Raw genomic sequence first — 22,020 nt, 5'->3', positions numbered from 1 at the left:
CTCCCTGCCCTTCCCCCTTTCTTTCTTTCTTTTTCTCAATTTTTCTTCCAATAATCCCTACTAGTCTTGTTAGATTAGGGCAGATATTAGCCACCTGCCTGTCTCTTCCCCGCCACCACCCCATCTAGTCCATGCTTCCTGCTCTCATGAAATGCATGACTTGCTACTCAAGCGTCTGTTCACTTCTCTCTCTTCCGCATTAATCCACAGTTCTTGGAGGCAATAGAATGTAGTAGTTAAGCAATTGAATTCTGAAGCCAAGCTACTTGGTTCAAATTTCAGTCATCTGGGGCAAAATGACTTAATGACTCTGTTAGCCTCAGTTTCCTTATCTGAGAAATAGAGATGATAATAGCACCTACCTACCTCATAGAGTTGTCATGAGACCTAACCGAGTTAGTGCATGGAAAGTGCTTAAAACAGCTCTCAGCAAGTTATTATGACTTCTCATTGCTTGCTTTTTGTTGTCAATATAGTGGCCATATTTTGTAAATGTCTGTGTCTCGAGGCCTAGCAGGTGCTCAACAGAAGTTTGATGTCTGAATGCAGGAGGAAAGAGGAGAAATAGGCTGATTCTGGTCAGTCCTCCATCACTTAATTCCTGGCTCACAGTCTGAGGCTGGTGTACCTCACCACAGCTCCTGACACTCAGCTCAGAGGTCGGGCCTTCTGGCTTTCAGGAAGCCACCCACCCCATATCAGAGCTCTAACCTCCCAAGACACCAGGCCACTGTTAGATGAAGGAGTCCAAGAATGGATCAAGAAGATGTGGTTTATCTATACCATGGAATACTACATGGCAATGAGAAATAATGAAATCTGGCCATGTGTAGCAACATGGATGGACCTTGAGGGTGTTATGCTGAGCGAAATAAGTCAGGCAGAGAAGGACAAATATCATATGTTTGCACGTATAGGAGGATTAGGAGGAACTTAACTGAGGAACGAGGGGGAGAAGAAGGGTGGAAATGGTGGGGGAAAGGGAGAGAGGCAAACCATGAGAGACTCTTGAATGCTGACAAAAACTGAGGACTGATGGATGTGGGGGGGAGGGGGGATGGGCCTGGAGGAGGGCACTTTGGGGATGAGCACTGAGTGTTATGTGGAAACTAATTTGACAATAAACTATTTGTAACAACAACAACAACAAAAAGATGAAGGAGTCCAAATCTCCCTCCCTGCCAGCTGAAGTCATCAGGGAAAGGAGGCAAGAATCAGGGGGCCCCCTAGCTCAGGGCCTTAGTCTCCAAGGATGCCTCTCACTTCCCCAAAGGGAACTGAAACTGAAAGCACAGGGTTGGTCCAGGCAATGCTGCAGAGACACAACTGAAGGGGGCAGGAACCCCTCCTCCTCTTTCTCCTCTCACCACCATTCATATCTTCATCCAGCCTTCATTGACTGAGTGCCTCCTGTGTGCAGACCCTGTTCCCACCACAAAGAGATGAATTAAATGGTCACTGTATTAGAGAGTGCCCATCACAGCAGGGGAGACAGGCCAGTAAGGAGGTGATTACTCTTAAGGGTGCTAAGGGCCTACAAGAGCACCTAACCCAGCCAAAGGTACGTAGGGGAAAATCAGAGAAGGCTTCCTAAAGATGGTGACAATTTCTTCCATCCTTGGCCCTTTTCCTTAGGATCACTGTGAAGAAACATCTGAAGGTCACAGATGCCATTATTGCAAAGCAGCAAAACTTCCTCACTTTTCACACTCTCAGCTGTGACTACTCAGCTAAAGATGTCACTGCACCAATGGTAGCAGCAGCTGTGTGGCAAAGTCTTCCTGTCACTTTAGGATGATGTGCATTATAAGCAGATTTGGACACCCTCACCAGCTGTCAGCCGGGAAGCTGGCAGAGGGACCATGCTTCTGGGATGGGAAGCAGCTGTAAGCTGGACCCACTGACTTTCCTAGTGCATGTGGATCTTCTTCCTTAGTGCATATGACAAAGGCAAGAAAGTCTGGCTGCTGGGAAATTTTCTTCTTACTCCAATTGAAGAGGCTCTTTCTACTTCCTCCTCGGGACCTATGTCCCAGCTTTCTGATCCATTTCACAATCCTCTAAACATGCCATGCTCTCTCATTGTACTCCTGCCTCCCTTTTTTTAGCCTACTTAACACTTCTTTATTTTTCAAAATTCCCCTCAGGGTTACCTCCTCCAGGAAGCCTTCCTTGACCTCCTTCTCCAGGATGGCTTTGTAAGCCATCAAACTTAACACAATACATAACAACAGTTTACTTGTAGCTTACTCCTAACCAGACTGTGATCCCTTAGCAGATAGGGACTTTTACATCTACAGCCTCGACAACTGGCAAGATATCAGGCCAATCATAACTATTCAATACATGTTTGTTGTTGGGATGAATAAACAAATGAGTAGGATTTGGAGGGCATCCAAATACCAGGAGGGGGTGGGTGGTAAAGGCTTCACAGTTCTCCAATGCTCTCCAGGTAGCATAATGGTGAGGCCCATAGACTCTGGAGCCAGACTGCTTGGGTCTAAATTCTAGTTCTGCCATTACTAGCTATGTGATTCTGGACAAATTACTTGACCTCTTTAAAAGCCTTAGTTTGTTTATCTGAAAAAAAAAAGTGTAGATAATAAAACTGCATGCCCCATAGGGTTGTTACACAAATTAAATAAAACAATGAATGTAAAACACTTAGTATCAAGCCCGGTGCACAATAACTCTGATTAAGTGTTACTTTATAATATTATTATCACTATTATTATTATCAGTGGGTTGTCCTGCCTCAAAAAATTGTTTCAAGTTCTCCTTAACTTCAGAACATCCAAACTCCAACCCTGCTTCTTCCCTTTTGAGGAAACACTTTTGTGACTATGCATATGAGTTAGCTGATGGCATGTGGCTTGGATAATTTAGGATTGGGGGAGGGACATTTAAATCTCACACTGGGATTTAAGGGAGAGTTTTGTTAAGTGCAGGAATAAACTGACAACTAAGCCAAAAGTGAACCAGCATGACTGTGTTCCCCAGCCCCTTGGAAGTAGGTTAAATGAGTGTCCTAAACCTCTCATCCCGGTAATAACCACTATATAAGCAAGCCCTCCCTCCACTTGCATGTCCCCAGATCCCACGGAGGTGATAAGAAAGGCACACAAGCACTGCGTTGGTAACAGCCTTCTCTCAAATAGAAAGTGGCAAACTTGCATCTAAAAATGAAACCAAGCTTCTCTGTAGGGAGACAGGAAAGAATAGGGGGTGGGCAGGAGAAAAGAGCATCTTTTCAGAGGAAAGAGAGGTTACTTGTTGCCATAGTCTATTTTGGATGTGACTTTCTGCTTCAGTTCCTTCAGCTCGTCCTTAGGCAGAGTTCCCGAGAGAAGCTGGGACCGCCACTCCATCAGGTCGTACATCATGGCCTGCACTTGCAGGAACCGATCCTTTTTGCTGGCCTACAAGAAGAAACAACGCACAGTCACCTGCGCCGAGGGTGTTTGGGGGCATCTATGTGGCAAACTGTGCCAAAGTCAGTCAGACATGTTCAGGGGCCATGGCTTGAGCATCTCTTCTGGCCCCTACCCAGCTACAAAGGGATTAAGTGGTAGTCTCAGTAGTACACATAGTTCCTGCCCCTGGTCCCCAGGGATTTCCAGAAATGAAAGTGATAGTCCCAATCACTTCTTTGGATTTCTGATTCTTATCAGAAAAGATACTTGTTGAGCAGCAATGCCAGGCATATCTGCTGTAATGCAGGTCTCAGTGCTCAGGCCCTTTAAGGCTGGAAACTAGGAGCATTTCTCTGGTGACAGAGACCTATTTCTATGGCAGCATTCCCCCAAGTGTGACATGTTCACAACCTGTGGGACACAATGGCTTTTGGTGATACAAAGATACACGTTAAATAACATGGACCCATATGGTGATTTTCTCCCATTCTTCTTCCCATCCTTCTGTAGAAAGGAAGGAGAAAAGTGCAGTTTCATGGTAATGTTTTTAACCCCTCTCTCACATTTGTCAATTTGTTTTTTTAACAAAGAGTGAGAGAGGATCTTGAGCTCAGAGCTTTTGACAGGTACTATAGCAAGCACTTAATAACATTGACTTGTTTTCATTGTATTTATTTGAACAATGTTCCTCTAATTGTGCCAAGCACTTTTGGCTTTCCATTTGAGAAAGCATGTGTGATGTAATCACACACACACACACACACACACACACACACACACACACAAGCCCGTGCACACACACACACAGACGTATTTGTTCTTTGTCCCCAGTTCTTGGCACAGAGCTCCTAAAGCCCTTGGAACATTCTGAATGATAACATCTTTTTTTATTCATAATGAACTCCTTTTGATCATACCTGAGTTTATGCTAATGATGTGACTCCTGGTGTCCCCCTAGACAGCTTCAGGATGGGGGCTGAATGCCAGAGGAACCCACCATGTGATTAGAAAGTTAGAACTTTTAGCCACATTCCCCTCACCCTTTCCTTCAGGGAGGGGAGAGAGGCTGGGGATGGAGTCTATTCACCAATGACCAATGATTTAATCAATCATGGCTATGTATTGAAACTTCAATTAAAACTCTCAATCAGTAAGGTTCATGGAGCTTCCCAGATGAACATACCTACGTGCAGGGAAAGTGGCATGCCTAGAGGAGGCATGGAAGCTCTCTGCTCACCCACCCCAGTTCCTTTACCGGTATATATCTTCCATTTGGCTTTTCTGCGTTGGAGCCTTTATAGTAAAACAATGTTCATAAGGATAGGTCCCAGAGCTCTGTGAGCTGTTCTAGGGAATTATGAGCCTCCACGTAGAAATGGAGAGGAATGATGGACCCCTGAATTTGTATTAAGTTTGGACAAAAGTGTGGGTAGACTGGGAACCCGGGACTTGCAACTGGCATCCTAAGTGAGGGCAGCCTTGTAGGACTGAGTCCTTAAACCTATGGAATCTGAAACTGACTCTGGGTAGTCACTGTTAGAACTGAATTGTTTATAGGGCATCCAGTCAATGTTGGAGAATGGGAAATTGTTGTTGGAAGACATGGCATGCTGTACAATTTAATTAAGTAAATTATTTTAGTTTACTAAAAAGGGAGCCGATTTAGGTAGTAAGTAAATATTGTACAGGTGGTACACAGACATGGCAAGAATCATGAAGGTGATACTAAAATACCAGAGGTTTAAGGTTCTTTTACTAGGATAAAGGGCACAATGGACTTGGTATTCAAAGGTTTTCTTTTTTTTTCTTTTTTTTCTTTTTGAGAGACTCTTGAATGCTGAGAACAAACTGAGGACTGATGGGTGTGGGGGGGGGAGGGGGTAAATGGGCATGGAGGAGGGCACTTGTGGGGATGAGCACTGGGTGTTATATGCAAACCAACTTGACAATAAACTATTTGTAAAAAAAAAAAAAAAATCAAAGATTTTCTTAAGGGAAAATGCCAAGTTTCTACAGTGTGTGTGTATGCTATGTTTAAAAGGGGTAGTGTAGATGAACAATTAATGCTTCAAGTTACTGTTCTCCGCCTATATTTTCCTAAAAACTTTTGGGAAACTTATATAACTCAATGTGCCAATTATAATATATTATGAAGTATTCACACAGCAGTTGACATTTATGGCCATAAAAGTTAAGTCTACAAACAGCGTGTATACACACCAGCAGGTGTACCCAGTGCTGTAACAAAGATGCAGTAAGCCCTGGTTGACATTTTCACTCTCAGCTTAATGGTTTTCTTAGCTAATTGCTTTCATTAGGAAGTTTAGAAGCATCAAAGGAGGATTTAAAATTAGATTTGCTTCAATACAAGGAAAACACATGCAAAATGCACTCTTTGTTTTTCCAGGGTCGAACTTACTCATAGATCTAATGATAATAACCATTGGTTAATTAAAATATAAGAATGGTATTTCTCAAGGTATTATCAGTAGACTACCAAATCAAAGTCCCCAGGGTTTATTAAAGTGTAGAGTCCCAATAAAGGAAGCTTTGTCTTTTAACAAAAACTTCTGCACTAGTTTTAAAGCTGAAGGATCACATCAGACCCCCATTTATTTTGGCTCAGTCACAAGCTTGCTGTGTGGCTTTGAGAAAGTTACCCAACCTCTTTGGGCCTCCATGTACTTACTCCTACTGTTTGTTCTCTACTATGTCACCAAAGCTACCTGGGCCTGCCCTGCTCAAGGATGAATTCCAAGTGTGAACCAAACAAAGACTGCAGGAAGCGTCCATCCCAGGGATCAGGGTTTTGAGTCTCACCACGTAGAGCTGTTTCCAGATGCTGCCCCATTCCCAAAGTGTCGTTGTCACTTCTTGTGCCAGAGGAATTTCTGCAGGAATGATGTTCTCGATATTTCTATTTAAGGTGGGAGACAGAACTGTGAGAAATTGAGACCCAGGTGCTAACAAGATAAAATGCTGGCAAATTTGCATTAAGCTGCAGCTGCTAAGAGGGGCCTTGCTGGCAAGAGACTGAACCTCCTCCAAGAGCCACACCAATTACATTATGCAAATGCAAGGAGCTTCCTTTTTAATGTCCTCCTTCACTAGGGTGGGCCCTTTGAGCTCATTATTCAGGCTTAATCTACTTAAATATAGTTCAAAGGCAGCTGCCAGTGAAAAGTTTGATTCTCCAAACTTCCCAATACCCCCTCAGCATCAGGACTGAAGAGCAATCAATTTGGATTAAATATCTTATTGTGTGAGGAAAAGGAGACACGCAAATAAACATGGGCACGAAGAAGAGGAATCAGCTGATTCACATCTGCCAAGTCAGGTTTTCAAAGCAGACAGGACAGAGGCATCTGTGAGCTGTGGGAGGGTCAAGTCTGGTGAAGAATGACAAATACCTTTTTTTCTCCACTGTCACTTCCTTGATGTGGATGAAGGATTTAGGGAAAATGCCCTGTTGGGAATAAAATAAGATAAAATAAAATAAAATGACATATCCTTACAGAAATAACTGACCCAAAGCCTTCATGGTTTTTTCCAAAAGTCATTGACTGGTAAAACCCTCCAACTTTAAAGAAATAATACATTCTCTTAGGTCTAGTTCTTTCTTGCCAATTCTCCAGTAGTTGTTCTAGGTCCCATAATAGCCCTAGAATCCCAAGGATGCTCAGCCTTATTTTGGACAAGACAGGACAAAAAAAAAAAAAGACTCCCTCCAAGTGAAACACTCTAAGTATTTTGTCTCTCCCCTCTCCTGCCCAATTCCAGGAAAGCAGTCACCCTTCACAGTCATGAAGAGCTGGAAGGTCAGGTCCTAAAGCAATAGTGTCCTTGGCTGCATGTGGGGTATTTTGATATGAGACCTATTTTTCCCTGGATTTGTTTTGTTATTCTTTGGAGAGCAGAGTGGGATGATGTCTCCCAATACAGCATGTCAGGGAGGAGGGAAGAAGTGTCTTATTTCCTTGCCCCATAAGCTTGTCTCAGTTAATTAGAGAAATTTATCAATTACTTTGCAAATTCCTTCATAAATTAACCCTGGAGGTATCTGCTTCCATGTTAGATGCTGTGAGCGCTAAGACCAGTAAAACAGGGGCCTGCTCTCATGGAAACGATGGTGTAATATGGGCTTGGAACAGGTGAACTCCCCAAGGGCAGAGACTGGACTCATCTCTGTGGGGTAAGGAAATGATGGATGCCCCCAAACAACTCGAGAGAAAGGCAGCAGAAGATAAATTTCAAACAAAACATGTACAACTCCATGGGGACTCAAGGAAGGGGGAAATTATATGTAATTGGCATATCAGCAAAAGTCAGAAGGAACAGAGAGCTCCGGAGGTTAGCCTTAAGGGGAAAGGGGTTGAGGCACAGCAAGTGCCAAGGTGTAGAGATGGAAAAGCACAGGACACACAGGAGGAAAAATGAGACAAATGTGCCGAAGAGCTACAGAGGCTGGTAATTGCCCAAAGGGATTGCAGCATCATGTAAAGACATCCAGAGTTGTTTCAAATAAAAACAAATTGACCTTACCTGTAACATTTTGTGCTTTAGGAGGTATCCCCTATACCAATCTGCAAAGAGAAGATAAACAAACAGGTCTCTTATCTACTCTTACAAGTTTATTGCTGTTGTTGTTCTGCTTGTTTTTAACTAGCAAAGAAACTACTACAAAGTGCTTTAAACCTCAGGTACAGATTCAAGTCTGGAACCCCCTAGGCTTCAACCAGCTGTTGGAGTCGTTGCCAACATCTCCAAAAATCATCTAAAAACACAGGGATTTCACAAAACAATGTGGATTTCCTCCTCATGTAAAAATAGGAGGCCCAGTGATGGTGGCCAGTGCTTCCCCGCGTCCTCAGTTGGCTGACAGCAGGAGCAGCTAGTCTCATCAAAGCACGTGCCTCCAACTCACCAGCCTCCACCTAGCCCCTCACTTAATTCCCACTACCTCCGTGGGCCCCTGTTCAGATGTTTCAACCTCTGCCTTAGAGACATACAACGGCTCAGGGAGTTTGGCAAACATACTAAAATAATACCCACAGTTTTAACAGCAGCAAATGGTGTCTAATATGTGATTCGTGGAAGTTAGTGATTACAAAGCAGACAAGTTCAGAGATGGGTAAAAGGACAGGAATTTTAAAAGATTCTTCCCCTTGCAAGAACTTCAAAATTGATTCAGTTAACAGAAGTCCAAATTATACACAGTCCTCGAACAAAATGAGCCTCGGTGTAGCAAGTATTGATGACTATAATGAACCCACTGGCCTTTGGAATGATTCAAGCCCAGCCAAGTAGTGGCATTTGTCATCTTTGTAAATAAAAAGTGTCTGTCAGGAGCCTCATTAGCAAACCCTCATTACTGGGCTGACAGATTGTTTTCAAAATATGTTCTCAACAGACATACGTGCAAGCCCCCGAACAAACAAGTTAAAATGCAAAGTCACCCTTCACGGTCATGAGTTGGCTTGAAGGTCAGGTTCTAAAGACAACTCTAAAGCAACAGGGGCCCACAGAGACTCCTATTTTGAGAAACAGAATGACAGGAAGGAGAGAAAGAGAAAAGGAAGGAGAGAAGAAAAACAGAGAGAAAGGAATGGAGGTTAGAGAAAAAGAATCTCTGGGTTTGGAATAAAGTGCTGTTCTACGCACTCTTCATGTACGAAGTCTTTTAACTGTCATAACCACCATGAGGTAGGTACTGTAATGATTCCATTTTACAAAAGAATGGCCTACATGGGGCAGAGCAAAGTTAAGTAATTTTCACAGCTAATAAGTGACAGTGTCAGGATTTGAACGTAAGCAGCCATCACACTGTGCTTCCTGACTGATGTAGGAAGGAGCATGGTGGTTGCCTAATATTTCCTTCCTCTCAATATCTGAAGCCCCAAAACTATATCCCTACTAAGCTACTTTCCAACTGAATACTTCCAGTGCTGGAAAACATCATGAGGCATCACATTCTATGTTTAAACTCCTAATAATTTGTCCATAACTACTGGTAAAAATTAACCATTAGCAAAAGGTCAATGCTGGTAAAGTTTTTGTTCTGTTTCTTTCAAATTATAAATAAATCTTCACAATAATCCTACACAGTTGATACTATTATTGCCTTAGTTCTGCAAATGAAAATAGAGAGGCACAGAATGATTAAGCAACTTGCTCATGGTCACACAGCTAGTGGGTGATGTAACTAAGATTTAAACCCAAGCATCTGACTCCACAGAGATGACACTCCACAGCCTTGCACTATCACAGCTCCTCTGTTGGCAGGTCTACTCCATGCCACCAACTAAATAAGAACATCTTTGGAATATTACTAGCCACCATTTTATAATCACTAAATATATGCAAAACTGTATGCTAAGTGTTGTACGTGCATTTTCTCATTTAGTCTTCATATCAATACTGTGAACCGAGTATTATCATTCCCATTTTATAGATGAAGAATTGAGAGTCAAGCCAGTTGATGTGCTGAGCCAAATCACAGTCAGGGTTCAAGGGCAAATCTATGTGGCTTCAAAGCCAGCCCTCAATGCTGTTCTGCCACATGAGCCTGTGTGTGATGAGTACATATACAGAAAAAGTTCTCCTACTATGTACATGACATTGGGTTAAGTACTTTCAGAAATAAATCTCCTGTGATCCTTGATGAGAAGGGCTCATTACCACCTTGACCTGAAAGATAATTATCATGCATCGACTGCATCAGGGCTCTCCTTAGGACTTTTCTCTGACATCTCCACCTCATCTGGGCCATTGACTTCCATGACTCCCGATGTTGACTCCAAAATCTATTCACCCATCAGCTATATCTGGCTGTTCTCTAAGACCTGACCAGGCAGGTAACAATAGTTGGCATCCAGAGCAAAATCCCCAACAATGAACACCATGATCAAAAGCAGGCTGTATAACACAGCACTTGCCATATCCGAGGACTTGCTCCCAGGCTGAACATCCTTTCGTGTTAAATAATAGCAATCCCATCCATGAGATAAGCACTTCTAGTTTCATGGAAAACTCATGAAGTGCATCCTGGGGGATGATGAGAAAAGGAAAATGTTTACCATTCTTCTGGACAGTTATGAAGTACCAGTTCCTCAAACTGTCCTCCCTTCCCACATCCCAAATACTAAAATGAAATGCACCTAAATTCTCTAATCATCTAGCAGCTGGGGAGAGCAGGGAGAAAGCTGAGGAGAGATTAAAAATATCCCAGGACATTTAAAAAAAAAAATCCATGACCTAAAGATCCAGTCCTCTCTGTGCTATCGATACACAGCATAATTTTGGGTCATGTCACTGCAGCCTCAGTGTTTTCATCTATAAAATGACGGAAATAACACATACCCCACAGGGTGTTACAAAGCTATTTTTAAAACATCATTATGAAGTAAACAAATCTAGTAAAGGTACAAAACCTTGGAGGGGAAGAAAATATACCAATTTCACTATAAGTATTACCTATAGTATGGACAAAAGACAAGAATAGAATAGGGATGGGATAAACAGAGGGTTTCAAATGCATCTAAAATTTTTATTTCTTAAAAATAAAGTCTGAAGTAAACATTAAAAATGTTAATATTTGGGGGCACCTGGGTGGCTTAGTCTGTTAAGAGTCCGACTTTCGCTTAGGTCATGATCTCGCGGTTCGTGGGTTCGGGCCCCGCGTAGGGCTCTGTGCTGACTGCTAGCTCAGAGCCTGGAGCCTATTTGGGAGTCTGTATCTCCCTCTCTCTCTGACCCTCCCCTGCTCACGCTGTCTCTCTCTCTCTCTCCTAGAAATAAATTTTAAAAAAAATTAAAAAAAAATGTTAATAATTGTTTATTGGGTGGCAGTTGCTTGAATGTGTTTTACTTTCCTGTATGATTGAAATATCTAATAATATTAACATCAAATAGAAGCTAGCAGTTATCAGTGGTTAAGAGTATGATCTCTGGAAGCAAAAGCTCAGATTTGAATGAAGATCTATAACTTACTGTCTGTGTGATCTCAGACATTCCTCTGAACTTCAGTTTTCTTTTCCATAAAATGGGAATAATAATAGTGTCTGCCTCATAAGGCTGAATGATATGGAATTCAGAGTTTCTGCCCAGTGCCTGGCATATCGTAAGCACTCAAAATTTAGTAAATACCATTCTCCTTTTTAAAAATCAAAAATCATCATCATCATTAATAACAACCACCACAAGGGAAAGTTGGGCAGGGCATTTTCTATTAGCCTACAGAATTTTTTTTTGGTTGGGAAGGGGCAGAGAGAAAGGGAGAAAGAAAGAACCCTAAGCAGTCTCTGTGCCGTCAGCACAGACGGCACATTAGACTTACACTAGGCTCTGAGCGCACAGAGCCTAATGCAAGGCTCGAACTCACAAACTGTGAGCTCATGACCTGAGCAGAAAACGAGTCAGATGCTTAACCGACTGAGATACCCAGGCGCCCTGAGAACCTACAGATTTTGAATACTATCACTTTTTCCCAGTGAAGTCGTTTCAACAAACTTCCATAACAACAAAGTAAATGACCCATGCTTCAAATTCAACAAAATGGAAGTTTACTGATGATTTCGTCTCACCCTCATTCAGAAGAGTTCACCTTCACATGACCTGTCTCTAAAGCAGACCCAAACAAAGGGACATCTCCCTGCAGAGTGGCACTTTAAAAAGATGCCCTGTCAAATGCTTATCAAGGCCCCCTCTTACCCTAAGAGTAAAGAACTTAGATCACTCTCAGTGGAGTTGTTAGTACAAAAGCTGCTACATGGCTCCAGGTCCATGCCACTCTGCAAGTGGTAGATTAAAAATTCTCCTTGCAAAGCTCTTGGCAGCCCAATGAAGAACGAGGTAATGCACACATGCCAACTTAGAAAGAGCTCCAGATATTTTTAAGTGGTGAGAAAAGCAAATCTCAGAGTGGGATGCACAGTGTGGTCCCATTTCTAGGAAACAACGAAAGCCATGCCTTACCTTAAAAAGCAAAAGATAACTATATTGGCCTCCTCCCTCATACCTTCCATTTGTTTCATTTTACTGGTAGATAGAATTAAAAAGCTCCTTGGGAACCACTGTACAGAAATCCCATTCTCTTTCCACTAAGAGCAGGCCCCCATGACCCAGACGAGTGTATGTATCAGTAGGTGGAATGAGACTTCCCCTGTTGTTCCAGAAAGAAAGCAAAGAATTCAAGGCAGAGCAGACAGTCCCTCTGAAGGACTTAAAAAGAAGAATCTAAACAAGCAGGGCTACCCCTCAAAGACCATCCTCCACCATAGTCTATGTCATCAGAAAAGAAAGAGAGACAGGTAGAGTGACACAGGGGTCTTTGGAGGTGGTAGTTGCTGCCTTCAGAGAGCTCGGTATAGCTTCCCCACCCACAAGCCAGATCCAGGCGTGGGGGGTACAGTACAGGAGATTCACAGTGAGGGACATTTGGCACCTCATTCCCCAGCTACATGACTATTCATGCAGGGGACTGGCTGATCTTTGGGCTTATTTGATCAAGGAAGACAGAGATTTGCAAAGAAAGCACCCCAAACTCCCTCCCATCCCCAGCCTTGTTTAAACTGGAGAAGGAGAGGAGGCATTAAACTGGATATAAGATTGAAATCTTCTTCTGTTGAAATGACATTAAATATCAGGAAAGATGTCAACCAAATAGGACTGAAGGAAGTGACTGAAGAAAATTAACACTGATTTTTTTAATGTTTATCCTCCCATAAGGAGTTCTGACTGTTCAATAAACACATGTATTTTCCACATCTAAAATCAGAACATAGAATGTTTATGCTACCTCTGGGTAAAAAGGGCAGCCTGACAGATATAGTATAGACCAAAAAATAAGCATTAGGAAATCTAAGGCTTAGCAACAATGGGTACCCTTCTGAACTGCTTGAGTTTTCAACATAACAAAATACTATCTTTATGATGAAAAGTTGATCATGTTTGAGCTCTACTGAAAGAAAATTCATTCATGTCTATGGTTCCAAGTCAGGTTTTTGTCTTCGGCATTAATCCAGCTGAGTAAATTTCATATAGGCAAGGAAGGGCTGGCCTCACCTATTCCAGCAATCAGAGAGCCAACTTCTAGATTCCCTGGGCTGTACTGTAGAAAGATATACCTGCCAGTCTCCATGTGGCTGTATATAATAGAGGGAGGGATGGGATTAATTAACACAGACACCTAGGAGTGTTCTAACATAATGTCCAGCACCACGCTAGCAAGTAGCTTCTCTGATTTCTGTCATGTTTTCCTTATAACAAGCCTAAGAACAGGCAATGGTAACCCATTTCACAGGTAAGAAAACTGAAGCCCACCTACCCAAGACCATTCAGCTAGTGGGTAGTGGAGCAGAGAATAACTTTCTGATTCAAAAGCTCAGGATCTTTCTACTCTTTTTTTGTTTGTTTATTTGTTTGGGGGAGCATTTAAAAACTATCGAAAAGAACAGAAAATAAAATAACAACTACTCATTCCTACCACCTAGAATTAATCATTACTAATATCTTCAATTATTTAAGACTATATTATCTTTTTGTCTAAAATTGATATGGGTGGTTACAAAGCATTTAACAAAGTAGAAAAGTACAAATATAAAAGCTAAAAGAATTACCCTGAATCCCATTACTCAGAAAAAGGAAAATACATATTAACATCATTTTAGCCAACTTTTCATTTGCATTTATACACACAGAATAACAGATAAAGAGATAAAATTTCATTTTTAAAATATTCTCATAAAAATTGGCATATAATAAAGATAATATGCAAATAGAAATCTCAAATACCAAACTTAATTTTATTTGTATTTAATAGAAGAAAAAGAAATGGAGTAAAATTAAAGGAAATGTTGAAACTGATTAAATGTTTCTTAGGGGAATCCTTTTGCACTGCTGGTGGGAATACAAGCTGGTGCAGCCAATCTGGAAAACAGTATGGAGGCTCCTCAAAAAGTTAAAAACAAAACTACCTTTTATGATATAGCAATTGTACTACTTGGTATCTATCCAAATACAAAAATACTGATTCAAAGGGATACATGTACCCCAATGTTCATAGCAGCATTATCTTCAATAGCTAAATTATGGAAATAGCTCAGTATCCATTGACTGATAAATGGATAAAAAAGATGTGGTATATACATATAATGGAAGATTACTCAGCCACAACAAAGAATGAAAGCTTGCCATTTGCAACAACATGAATGGAGCTAGAGAGTATTCTGCTAAGCAAAATAAGTCAGTCAATGACAAATACCATATGATTTCACTTGTGTGGAATTTAAGAAACAAATCAAACAAGCAAAGGGGAAAAAGAGGGAGTGAAGCAAACCAAGAAACAGACTCTTAACTATATAGAGAACAAACTGATGGTTCCCAGAGGGAAGGTGAGTGGGGGATGGATGAAATGGGTGGTGGGGACTAAGGAGTATACTCATGATGAGCACTGGGTGATGTATGGAATTGTTGGATCACTGTATTGTATACCTGAAAGTAATATTATACTGTATATTAACTAGCAGGAGTTTAAATAAAAACTTAGAAATAAAATTTAAAAATAAAATTTTCTTCTTTATAAAAAAAATCCTGAAAATCTCCTTTAAAACCGGTTGTGAAATGCATTAAAAGATTGGAGTGGTTATAATTCTTAATTGTTCTGTTTCTTTTCCAATATTGACCAAATCTCTGTTATGATAATATCATAAAGTTAATCTCTTCTCTTCCATTCCTCACCTCTCAATTTTATGTGTTGTGTTTTTTTTAACATTGTCCATTTCCCTAACAATAACATTATTTTTGGTAGTCATAAATATTGTGACTTTTAATATCAGTCTCTATAAATTCATTCATTTAGACTCAATGTTCACCAGTATTTCCTTTTATCACAGCTTTTTAATTTTTGTATTTTAAAATTTTGATTCAACTCTCAATTGGCTGGATTTTATTTTTTTAAGTAGGTTTCGACAAGAGGGTCTCATGGGCACACCCCAGTTATTTTTCTTACATCATCTTGATTAATTTTTTTAACTAACACTGTGGTTTTCACTTTTTTATATTTGCCAGAAACAGATTTTCAATCAGAAACATAGGCAGAACTCCCCTTCTGCAAAGCAGACAGTACCAGGCCTGACCTCAGAGCCTTTGGCTGTCCAAGGCCCTCAGGGAAACCTTAAGGTCCCATAAATTCCAGTTTGAAAACCCCCTATGGATATGGATGCATGCATGATGAGTCTTGATAATATGTATACCAATGCTTCACATAAATAGAATCATTTCAACAGAATTCTGGACATTGAATATATATTTTCAAAGTATTCATGAACTGGCAATCACTCACTCAATTAATATGCCCAGCTCTTTCCAGAAAGGCAATGTGGCTGCTTATTGCCAGGATACATTAAAATAAAACTAATAAAATAGAATTAAAAGAGGAAAACCAGAACCAAAACGGTTAGCAACAAGGACACTAATCTCAAAGACAAATAAAGGTGCCTTGAGTCAGCAAGTGCGGCCTTTCTGAAGGTCAGGCACCAGGCCAGGCAAAGAAAGGGAAGGCTCTGACTGTGTGTAACCCACAGTGTGGTCAGTTTACTGCCCTCAAGCTCTTTCTCCAAGAAAAAGAAGTGGAAAATACTTGTCTGAATCTCAAAATGTGGGATGCAGCAAATAATTACTGAGGCTTTTTCACTGTCTTGGTAGCTATGGAGTGTAAGAAAGGGTGTGGGCTTGTGAATGTGGGGAGGGGAACACAGCCATGCTCTCTGTGTGACTCTCAGCAAGTCATTTCTCTTCCTCGAGTCTTGTTTCCTCACTTGCAGACACGAGGCCTCACACCTGTTTCTCAGGATTAGCATTCAATAGCACAGAAGAGACACTGAGGAGAGCTGTCATCTGTTTATATTTTCATTCTCTGACCTTGTTGGATACTTAAGGTTTGCTCATCGGCCACTGGATGATTTGTAAAAGATGGGTTGCAAGGAAGCAAGCAGGGTGTTTGGAACCACATCCTCTCCCTCCTGCCCCTGTCGCATTTATTCTGTGTGTAAAAGGTTTTAACAGGGCCAGATTGGGATTTTTAGAGGCCTGGACCCTAAAAAGTGCCCTGTTTCACCTCACAAACAACCCAAAATAACAATAATACTAAAGCATAAGATAAATGTAAGGAAGGTGAACAAAGTTCTCTTTTCTCCCACGATGACCTCATTAAAGCTGTTTTGAAATATCGAATATCAAATTCTTTCCCCCTTGCAAAAGTTTCTCTGCTTGTTTGCTTTATGGTTTGCATGAGTGTGTGTGTGTGTATGCTTGTGTGTACGTATGTGTTTGTATATGTGTGTGTACGTGAACATGTCTGTTTGTGTTTATGTTTGCATGTGTGTGTGCATATGTCTGGGAGTGTGCTGTGTGCACTTGTGTGCCAATCAGCAGAACTTCCCCAGAAGCTGCATAAAGCTAATCTGGGACTGGAGACAAGACCTGTCCTGTGGGTTGCTGGGAGGAGTCACTAGACTAGCATGTTAGTATGTTGTACGGAATTTAGCAAAGTGTCTCCCAATATGCGGTAAGCATCCAACCATGGCTAGTTCTGTAGGTAACCTCCGCTCTTCTGGCTGGCTATTTCCCCTGGAGGGGCCTCCTTCACAGTAGCACACCTGCTTCCTGCCCACCCCTCATTTCTATCTTAGCACAAGAGAGCATCATCATCTGAGGGATTAGCTGGGAGGGAGGGATGGGCCTGGGTGCTCAACACACTCACCTCTTCTTTCTTCTTCCCCTGACCGGCTACAGGAAGGACATATGCTCTCCACATAGTAGGATTAGAGGCAGGCCCAGGGAGGGGGTAAACTGTGGAGGCCCTGCTCTGCCAGTGAGGACTCAGAGAGCCTGCCTGCCTCATGGTGGCTGGCACACTGGCAAGTTTCTTTGGCTCTTACATCCAAGCCATACTCACAATATCAATTTCATCAGTGACACAGGTGATATATTGATTTATAATGGCCTAACTCATGGGTCCAAGGCCATTACCTTTTGTGAAAGTTTTAAAAAGCACCTTTACACACCATCAGCAGCACCATGAATAAACACAGCCCAATATACTCTCAGCTTCTTCACAAGAGGATGGCACCTGTGTGGGAAAAAGAGATGCCACTTTGCCCAAGACAGGGACCCCAGCTTGATGCAGGACCAGGTACAGTGCCCATACCACACAGTTGTGCATAGCACTTCTCCTGGAATCAAGGGTATAATTTCCTGAGCCCTTTAAACCCTTAATAGTGCTGATTTCCCTTTATCACCTTATTAGTGTTGACACTAAGAAAGAAGGTGGGTGTCACAGGCCCAAAGAGCCCCATGGCTATGGCAAATGGACAGCACAACAAACATGATACACACAGTCAGGCCTTTGCTACTAAGCATAAATTCCTAAAATAGCAAAGCATTATTTTCAGTAAACTCTAATTACTAATATTATCAAAATTCATAACAGACCACACACAGTTGCAGGTTCCAAGAGAGGGCTGGAGGTGCTAGGTATACACTGCAGGCATCCCAACACCATGAGCCAGGGTCTCAGCATCTGCGGATCACCTGAGCCAGTTACTCACCTCCACAGGTCTCCTGTATTCGCACAACATCACCAATCTGCAGGGAGAGCTGGGGGACTCCACTCCCTTGGAAGTTGTATATGGCTGTGAAACAGAAGAGAGGGGGAGCTTGGTGAGACTTCTGGATACTGAGAATCACTGCTCCTCTCTGCTTTCCCTGCCTTGAGTTTACCTGACACCATGCAACCTACATGAGCTAATAAGACCAGTGCAGAAACCCACTGCCTACCACAGGACCCAACGCAGTCCCAGCCTGGCTGTTAAAGGCCCTCACTCATTGACCAAACTGCACCTCTCCAGCACAGGTCCTGTACTCCAGTCTGTATGACAAGGATGCTGCTGATGTCATCTACCATTGATTGACCTCTCATAGTGCACCAGGCATGTGCTCTGCACATATCATTCCTTTCTCGCAGCAACCCTGTGAAGTATAAACTGTGATTCCACTTTGCAGATGGAAAACAGAGGTGTTGAGAAGTTGAATAATCTGGTCAAAGTCATCAGGCCAGGAAGTGACAGGAAAAGCGGTATCTAACTTCCATATTCTCAACCACCATGACAAGCTACTCGCTGCTCCCCAATTACTCCCTCCTGGTGACAATAGCCTAACATTCAAGTATGTGCTCTGCCTTCACCTTTCCATTATCAGTGACTGGGGGCAGTAGCTGGCTATGAAGTAGCCAGAGTCCCCTCTATGCTGTCAGAACCTCTGCTAGCCCCTTGGAACACAACATCATCCCATGTCATTGCAGTGCACAGGCCCTGCTCAGCATCACGTGCTAAGTGAGGACCAGGCCACATTATTAATCCGTATTAGGGTTGCAGCCTACTTTTCAAAGGCTAAAATGGAACCACCAGCTTAGAAGGTCTTCGAGAACAGAATAAAACACAATGCATATGGTTTGATTTAAGGAAAGTCTCTCAGGAGAATGAACAGTATGATCCTAAAATGTTGCCATCATTCATTCATGCAACAGATATTCAGTAAGTGGCTGTAATGTGCCAGGCACATAATAGGCACTGATCCAGCTCTTTTAGTGAACACAGAAATAAATATAAGTTTACAAAAGATGATACATGTGAAAGAGGAAACAATAGAGCCTGGTAGAGAGTTATAGGCACATCAAATTTTGTTTCAGCATGTACCAGGCCTCTATGAGCTGATAGAGAAACTGCTATTGATGGAGTAAGATAAAAGAGAAGGTGATACAAGATGAGACAGAAGAAGTAAGGACCAGGTCATGCACAGCCTTGTGATGAATTTGGACTTTATTCCAAGAGAATGGGACGCTCGAGGGATTTCGTTTATTTATTTGGGAATAGATTTGTTGACATATAATTTGCCCATTCAGTGATTTATTCACAGAGTTGTGCAGACATCACCATGATTAATTTAGAACAATCTCATCATCTCAGAAAGTTACCTCTGCCCCAAGTGGCTACTAATCTACTTTCTGTCTCTACAGATATGTTTATTTTGGGCACTGCATACAAATAGAATCATATAATATGTAGTCTTTTGTGACTGGCTTCTTTCACTTAGCACAATGTCCTCAAGATTCATCCATGTGGTAGCAACTACTGCGACTCAATTCACTCCCTCTCCCATTGGTCCTCAGTTTTCTCATAAATCAACAAAACAAAATGCATTAAAAAACTACTTCTTCAGATGACTTCAGCAAAAATGGAAGAGTAAGGAACTCCATGTGACTGTCCCTCCAAAGAAGTAATGAGTAATCTGACAAAAGCTGTCAGAGTCAACTTTATCAGAACTCTGGAAAATAGTTAAAAGTTTTTATCAATCAAGCAAATGCTTAATCAAGAAAAAGGCAACTGAAACCTGGTAAAGCTTTGTGGCATTTTAACTTATCCCTTTACTCCCCACCTCAGTGGTGGTCTTGAAAATGGCATCCCTTGTCCTTTGTGTGGGTTTCTAGAGCCAGAGAGAGCAGAGAGGACTTTGTTCTAAGAAACTGTAGTTGTCTCTTTTGACCTGTCTGTGGGTTCCCCAAAGGATTAGAGCTATGAGCTTGTCCTTTATTATTATTTTTTATTTATGCTTTGGAGATATGAGGGGAGAGGAAACAAATTAAGTAAATGATTAAGACTACCAGGAGGACTCCGGATTCCTCTCATTTAGCTTAGTCTATTATCTGTCCTGTTAGGTCACATCAGCAGTAAGCCTCTATTCCCAGACCACTGGGATTAGAGAGACAGAACAATGGCCTTTTCATGGGCCTTTCCACATTTACTCTTCCTCCCTCCATCCAATCTCCATACATCAGCCAGAGTAATAGTCAGTGCAATGGGATCATCTCATTCTCCTGCTTAACTAACACCCTTCTGTCTTCCATCCACTGGCATGTGTATACACAAAAGATGGTCTATCATACAATGGAATATTACTTAGCCACAGAAAGGATTAAAGTAGTTACAGTTACTATAATATAGATAAACATTGAATGAACAATACCCACATATGCACATGGCTGGACACATGCTAATAAAGGATGGGAGAAAGCCCTAAACTCTCAACTCTGACTGACCTTCAAGCTCCATGCTGTCAGGAAATGCAGGCAGGCAAAGGCAGAGTTGCAAGTGGCCTGGCTAAGTGTTGAAGGTATGCCCCAATACACATATACAGAGTCTAGCTGCAAACAGCAGAGTTTTTTCTTTCAACTTCAGGCATTTGTAGCTTTGAGTGACCACATTGCAACAAATAATACAGTCATCAGAAAAGTACTTTAGAAAAGTCATTAAACAAACAAACCACTACATCCTATATAGAGTAGCTACAACAAGCCCTGACAAGGAAGAGGATTTGACATCTGAGTTAGCACATTATAATATTCAAGATATCCAGTTTTCAACACAAAATTATGATGCAAGCAAAAAAAAAAAAATAAAGTATGGCCTATTCACAGGAGAACAAAAAGAAATTAACAGAAACTCCTCACAAATGGATATACATTGGATTTATGAGAAAAAGACTTTAAATCAATTGTCTTAAACATGCTCAACTAGCTAAAGAAAACTATGGGCAAATAACTAAGTAAAACCAAAATAATAATGTCTCATAATATAGAGAATATCATTAAATAGATATAAATGACAAACTAATAAAATACAAATTCTGTAGCTAAAATATACAATAACAAATGTTAGAGAGGCTCAATTGCAGACTTGGGCAGTCAAAAGAAAGAATCAATAACCTTGAAAGTAGGTCAGTTGAGATCAACCAGCCTGAGAAGTAGAAAGAAAAAAGAATATAGAAAAATGAACAGTGTCCAAGTGACCTGAGGGATACTATCAAGCATGCCAACTTCATACAATTGGAGTTCCATAATTAGAGGAAAGAAAGATAAAGGAGTAGAAAGCATATTTGAAAAAACTAATGGCCAGAAACGTTCATTTGATGGAAGACATAAATCTACAGACTCAAAAAGGTCAGTGTGATCTGAGCAAAATAAACACAAATATCCACACTGAGACATAATGGTCAAACTGTCAAAAACCAAAAACAAAGAGAGAATTTTTAAAACAGCAAGAGAGATGCAAGTCATCATTTACAAAGACTCATAAATAAAATTAATAAGTGATTTCTCTTCAGAAACCACAGAGGCTAGAAGGCAGTGAGATGGCATATTTCAAGTGCTAAAAGGAAAAAAAAAATTCAACCAAGAATTCTATCTCTCACAAAATTATTCTTCAAAAATAAAGAAGTTAAGAGATAAACAGAAACAGAGGTCCATCACCATAGACAATTTGAAAGACACATGCATAAGACAATAATTATAAATCTATAATGTACACATATACACAATATATAAAGATGTAATGTGTGACAATAACAGCAAAAGGGGAGAGGCAGATTTGTACAGAAGCAGGGATTTTGTATACTATTGAGGCTAAATTGGTATTAACTCAAAATGTATTCTTATTATGGTAAGATGTTAATTGTGAACCCCAGGTTAATCTCTAAGAAAAGAAGCAAAAAATAC

The 22,020-nt window shown here is 41.1% G+C and overlaps 1 protein-coding gene across 1 annotated transcript in view; it reads right to left on the bottom strand.

The window, feature by feature from the left end:
* The window catches only part of DOCK2 (dedicator of cytokinesis 2), a 415,239-nt gene that overhangs the window by 376,490 nt on the left and 16,729 nt on the right, over positions 1 to 22,020 (bottom strand). Inside the window, exons 2-6 of the mRNA XM_039235715.1 lie at positions 18,020 to 18,103; positions 7,956 to 7,996; positions 6,824 to 6,879; positions 6,234 to 6,330; positions 3,271 to 3,419 (exon numbers count right to left, since the gene is read on the bottom strand). Coding sequence (XP_039091646.1) covers positions 3,271 to 3,419; positions 6,234 to 6,330; positions 6,824 to 6,879; positions 7,956 to 7,996; positions 18,020 to 18,103 — 427 coding nt within the window. The remainder of the gene's footprint in view (positions 1 to 3,270; positions 3,420 to 6,233; positions 6,331 to 6,823; positions 6,880 to 7,955; positions 7,997 to 18,019; positions 18,104 to 22,020) is intronic.

The sequence above is a fragment of the Hyaena hyaena genome, unplaced genomic scaffold (assembly GCF_003009895.1).
Source record: "Hyaena hyaena isolate Hyena2069 unplaced genomic scaffold, ASM300989v1 scaffold_102, whole genome shotgun sequence".
Lineage (NCBI taxonomy): Eukaryota > Metazoa > Chordata > Mammalia > Carnivora > Hyaenidae > Hyaena > Hyaena hyaena.
This window is presented reverse-complemented; position numbering and strand designations above follow the sequence as displayed.